The following is a 6,346-nucleotide window of genomic DNA, read 5'->3' on the forward strand; positions in this document are numbered from 1 at the left end:
CCTGACTTAAACCCCATTGAGCATCTCTGGAGAGACCTGAAAATGGCTGTCCACCAACGTTTACCATCCAACCTTACAGAACTGGAGAGGATCTGCAAGGAGGAATGGCAGAGGATCCCCAAATGCAGGTGTGAACTTGTTGCATCATTCCCAAAAAGACTCATGGCTGTATTAGCTCAAAAGGGTGCTTCTACTAAATACTGAGCAAAGGGTCTGAATACTTATGACCATGTGATATTTCAGTTTTTCTTTTTTAATAAATCTGCAAAAATGTCAAACATTCTGTGTTTTTCTGTCAATATGTGGTGCTGTGTGTACATTAATGAGGAAAAAAATGAACTTAAATGATTTTAGCACATGGCTGCAATATAACAAAGAGTGAAAAATTTAAGGGGGTCTGACTACTTTCCGTACCCACTCTATATGTTGTTGGAAAAACAAGTCACCTAATACTTCACACAAAACAGTTCAAGGTTGCAATAATTTTATACGCTACACAAATATTGTATAAATATATACTGATCAGCCATATCATTATGACCACTGAAATGTGAAGTGAATCATATTGATTATCTCGTTACACTGGCAGCTGTCAGTGTGTGGGGTAGCAAGTGAACATTCAGTCCTCGATGTTGAGGTGTTGGAAGGAGGAAAAAAGGGCAGCATAAGAAGTGACTTTGACAAGGGCCAAACTGTGGTGGCTGGACAACTGGGTCACAGCATCTCCCACACTGCAGGTCTGCAGTGGTTAGTACCTACCAAGGAAGGACAGTGAACCAGCAGCATCATGGGCGTTCAAGGCTCACTGATGACGAGGTTGATCTACCATATATTACATTTTTAAATTCACTTGTACTTCTCAGAAGATCAAACTTAGTTGGAACCTTTGTTAAAATGGTTCAAAATGAGAACTACTGTACATTGGTCTCTATGAAGAGAAACATTCAGCAGCTATAGTGGTGATATCACACGTAGAGTGGGGAAGCTTTTGAATTTGTCTAAAAAAAAATGACCTCTAACCCGTCCTCACGACCACAGTTTTCACTCCTTTTTTTTTCTCCAAGTTTTTCACTGAATGGTCGACACGTGCTCTTCTTGACAGTAGAAAGATGGAAGCAAATTCACAAGAGATGCACAGTGAGATGCAGAGTGACCCGAGTGCAATTCTGAGTGTCTGAGACTGTAATTTGCTGTTTCCGTATTATAAAAATAACAATAGGTATATGTATATATAGTATGTTTGTGTATTTTGGTATTTTCTAGTAATGAATGTGTGGTAGTGTGGACAATGTTGGCCTAAAGGTCTGTAATGTGTGATTTCATAAATGAGTGGAATTTCTGTTTATACTGTATATTGTGTACCCATGGTGTGATGCTGTCTGCATGTTCATGTCTGTCAGGACCCAGTTTATGGCAAAGGAAAGCTGGCAGAGATCCAAGGCCTCATTTTGGGTATGCTGGACACGTTTAACTATGAACAGGTAAAACACTCTGTATACATGTGTATGTTTGTGCACTATTGGGGAGGCAACAGTGGTTCAGTGGGTAGAGCAGTCGTCTCCCAACCAAAAGGTTGAATGATCGAATCTTGGTGCCAGCAGTCCACATGTTGACCTGTCCTTGGCCAAGACACTGAACCCTCCCGTTGCCCCTGATGGTTAGAGCCATTGGTTGAGGTGGCGCCACAGATGGCTGCCATTGTTTCTGTACCAAAAACAAATTCCTTGTGTGTAACATGCTTGGCCAATAAAGGTGATTATTATTGTCATATCTAATACACGGACTAATAAACAACAAACTTAAATAACCATTATTAACCTTGGACAAAACCTCTTATGACAAAATCCACTTCCTATACATTTTCCAGAGTTTTTAGCCACATTTCATGGCCATCAATAAATGAAGTTGTCTTAGCAGCAAAAAGCTTAAAGGTGCATTAACTAAGATTTTACACATTGTCTGATAAATCATACATTTTGGCAAACCCACACCCTCTTCTTATTTGCTGCAGCTTGTCTCCTCCGCCCATCAATACAACTAAAGCCAGAGCTTTTTGCTGACAACTAGCTAGATTAATCTGCATCGAAGTCCGCTGCTCAAAAAACTAGTTAACCAGCTCCTGGAAAGCTTTTTGGAGGATGCTTCAGAAACTATTGAAGATTGCTGAGAAGACCTCACTTCCACTCCATGACAAACAGCAGAGCAGTCTGAGTGAATGACTTCTTTAGCTCTGCTGTAACAAAGAATGCTACAGGAAGTCTGCTGATAACACTGTATGATGACTCTGTGTGGGGAGAGGGATCTCCTCCTCTGAAACCAGAGTATCATACACAGGTTCATGTACATTTCTTATTGTTAATATTAAAACATTTGAACAATTTAATATTAAATAATCTTATTTAAATAAGATTCAATAATTAATCAGTTATTAATTATTAACTATCCATCCACCATTCTGACATGGACGCTATTAACATTTGTTGAGACCAGTGACGTGCGGGGGGGCGGAGTCAGTGCCTCACCAGCTGTCAACCTCACTGCACGTCACTGGTTGAGACATATTTAATGTTGATCATTATAGTTGCTAATTTATATTTAAAACTCTTTCATTGCATATACTGTATATGCAGCTGGCATGATAAAAAATGCAGATTGGTATTTAATGTCTTTTTCTGTTTTAGACTTTACTTGAAACAACCACCGCTTTGTTGAACCATGATCTCCACTGGTCCCTGGCTCACCTGCATGCTGCTGTCACAAGGGGACTCCACCCACGACAAGACTACTGTAACATCTGCCTGCAGCAGTACAAGAGGAGGCAGAATTCAGCTGAGGAGATCATTGTGTTCAGGTAACACACACCGGAGGTGTTTAACCCCTGGCCAACAGATAAGTGCCAGATGGCTTGTACCTAGGCTCAGGCAGTCTCCTCCATCTTCAAAATAGCAGTGCGCCACTTACAGTCACTTTTCTTTCTTTCAGCAATGTTGCCAATTAACATGACTGTAAAGTGCTGCCATTGGTTGAAAACTGCACCTGAACTTGAATATTTAGTTTACACTGGAGATAAAAAGGCTCAGTGGGCCTCCAAAATTCATGATCCTTAAGATACATCTCATTAAACCCACCAAGAAGACCCACTGTCTTTGAGAATAAGTCTGCATACGCGGATCCCACATAGAATCTGTAATGACAACATTAAAATATTTTCTAGAGGCACATAAAAACATTTGTTGAACTACTGTTAATATTCACTTTAAACTGTTCCATGTTTGACAATAAATGTTATCTGACTGATAGCTTTAGTAATTTGAAGGTAAAAGGTCGTAGTTAACACTTTACTATGCAAGGAAGCACACTCAAAGTGCTTTTACAATATTAGCCCATTCACACACTCACACACTCACATTTACAAATGCTGACACACTCATACACCAGTGATAAAACTGGGGGAAACTTGGAGTTCAGTGTCTTGTCCAAGGACACTTTGATCTGTCAAATGGAGAAGCCGGGGAAGACCTGCTCTCCCTCTGATCCATAGCCGCCCCTTGTAGTGTTCGTTATTCAAGAAAAACAGTAATGGTGGTTTTCTTAAGGACATAGCTCAGTAACTTTTAAAGATGTGTCAAATCTTTTGACATATGAATCAGCAGAGTTTCAGATTACCATTTGCCAATTTCCTGTTAACCATTGTTCATTGATGTTTGTGACTGTTCCATTTTGGTGCTTGGCTTTCTTTAATCGATGTTACTGATATTTTCCTCAAAGGTTTTAGGACAGTTTTTATCATTATCCTACCCTGCCTATGGACAACCCAGATGTGCCCCTGGCAGATTCCAGCCCAATTTATCCACGTCAAATACATGCACAATATATTTACAGATGCTAACTTGTGTGTGCATGTTTCTTGTCAGCTGTGGCCACCTGTACCACTTCCAGTGCCTGCAGCAGAAAGACTGTGGGAGGGGCTTTACTTCAAAGCTGCAACAGCATTGGAGCTGCTACAAGTGTTCCTCCAGCCAAGGAGGAAGGGGTGGGCATTCCACTGAAGCAAAAAGAGGCCGGAACACTTCCCTAGCACAGGTGTGTGCGTTTGTGAAAGTGCTGGGAATAAATATAGCTTGTCTTTAGGAAAATCCTCACTCTGGTATTCAAATAGTATCTGGTAGGGGTGTAAAAATTAAAATGAAAATATACAAAATACCACTTTCCAGCTTCCTTACCCTAACCATTGGTTCCTAGTGATAATGACATTAGTCTTTACACATGGCTTACAAACTGTTTTTTGCAGGCACAAAGCCAACAATTGGGCAAATGCAGGTTTTATTCCATTTTCCTTGGGTGTAAGTCTATTTTTTCCCCTGTTGGCAGTTTCCTGCCAGACCAGCCAATGTGTTTTACTGAGGTAGGACGAGTGGTACCGGTGAACTGTATGGATTAGCTGGCACGGTGACATTTTAGTGGTCATTTTGGCATGAAACTGCATCTGTGTTACAAACGGGCTCAGACTAATTCTTATTGCAGTGGCAAGGCAATTTTGGTGGCTTTAGTTGGCGCACACAGATTGCACCAAAATCGTTTACCACCTTTTTTGTAAAGTTTTCGTCTTTCAGTTTGCTACACTGTTTAATTTACTGTGGATTGATTTGTTTATGTAAATGTTTAATGTGGCTTCTTACCAATAAAATTCAAATGAGTGTAATTTAGTGACCCGTAGTTTTGTAGATACATCAACACTGATGTTCTCTTTGATGAGTGACAATTCATAGAATGTTGGATTGTCACCACAAAGCAGCAGAAATGACACATTTCATCTACAGTCTCTGATTTGAGAGAGGAGCTGTGTGTAATTTTATGCATAGATGGCACAGCAACTTGACTTCATTAGTTACTTCCTCCAACAGAGTCAGTGTATTGGCCAAGATTCAACTGTAAATAATAATCTGTGCTTTTCTAATCATCAGCCTGGAAAGCTTTTAGTTATATTTCCCATATTTAACAGTAAAATCATCTTAAGTAGCGTAGCTGTTCTTGGGATGAGGCCTGGGGGAGTTGTTCTTCATACGTGGATTAACAGGTTAGCTAGATGACTGTTGACAAATTTCACATGATGCAGGATTTCTTGGTTCTTCAAAAGTCTTGCAGGACTTGTCATGGAAACATGTTTGAAATGTCAAATCAGCTCAGGAGCAGTTTGTTTCCAGGCTTTTTTAATATAAACAAGATAACCTCTCAGATTTAAATGGGGCCGGAACAGGAAGCAACTCGCTGACACCAGGGCGATATAATGGACATGAGTTTAAAGAAAACTCATACCCAAAGCACTTTACAGTGCTGCTTTTATTTCAGTTTTGGATCATTTCTCCCGGTTACACAGGGTCAGAATGAGCAGATTTGAAAGTCTGAAAAGACAGTCCTGAAACTCGCTGTAAAAACTAAGTTCAAGAGGTGACAGAGGTATGTTGAATGTTTGCACAAGCTTCAAAGCTTTTAAGACACTGATGTGGAATATTGAAAAGAATGAAGCAATATTATTTTCAAATGTTTGAACCCTTGCATTTAGTTTTAAAGCCATATTTTGCACATTTTATTTTCAACCTTTCAAGTCCTAGTTTTAGTGTTTCAGATTGTGGCAGCAGTCTCACTTCATACTTCTCTCTGTCTCAGACTCATGTTACTTCAGTGCATCATGATGCAGGAGCAGAGCCTCACAGGAAGAAGGTGAGATTTTATCTGATGCAGGGAAGAATTTTTATCATTTAGAAATGACACCATAGTCAAGATCGCTGCCTGGCCCGCCATCTTTGACTCTGGTTATTACACCGAAATACTGTTTGTTTTTTCCTGACAGATTTTTACCCTTAAAACATAAACAATAAAGGTTATGTTTAATACACCTTGGGCCTTATTTTCAGGCCATAATCATTTTGAAATTATGGAAAAACCAGTACAAGTGACTGTCAAAACTATAAACTTAATGGTTCAATGTAGAGTTCTACGCAAGTCCTATGAGAATAGTGGACTTACCCTTTAAGATTAATTTGACTCAGTTGCAAAGAGGCTTTTACCAAGAATCAAATTTGGGCTTAATCCAAGGGATATTTACTACACTGTTGCTGTATTGTATTTCTGATTGTCTACCCCTTAAAAATCACCAAACATATGGCACAAGGAGGGCCTGCCATCACAAACCCATCCATAAGTAAAACTGAACATTTATGGTGCTATTACAGCTGCACTCATACTGCATTAATTTGAACTTTTACACTGTATGCATGAATGTGAAAACATACAACTTAATATTTATGTTGTGTATTTTTTGAATCTTTGTTGTGGTCCAGGTCTT

At 39.5% G+C, this 6,346-nt stretch overlaps 1 protein-coding gene across 1 annotated transcript in view; it reads left to right on the plus strand.

The window, feature by feature from the left end:
* Positions 1–6,346, plus strand: part of vps8 (VPS8 subunit of CORVET complex) — a 135,468-nt gene that overhangs the window by 125,281 nt on the left and 3,841 nt on the right. The window contains exons 41-44 of the mRNA XM_020623435.1: positions 1,401–1,481; positions 2,682–2,851; positions 3,915–4,083; positions 5,668–5,721. Coding sequence (XP_020479091.1) covers positions 1,401–1,481; positions 2,682–2,851; positions 3,915–4,083; positions 5,668–5,721 — 474 coding nt within the window. The remainder of the gene's footprint in view (positions 1–1,400; positions 1,482–2,681; positions 2,852–3,914; positions 4,084–5,667; positions 5,722–6,346) is intronic.

Source organism: Monopterus albus, unplaced genomic scaffold (genome assembly GCF_001952655.1).
Source record: "Monopterus albus unplaced genomic scaffold, M_albus_1.0 scaffold299.1, whole genome shotgun sequence".
In the NCBI taxonomy this organism is placed as follows: domain Eukaryota; kingdom Metazoa; phylum Chordata; class Actinopteri; order Synbranchiformes; family Synbranchidae; genus Monopterus; species Monopterus albus.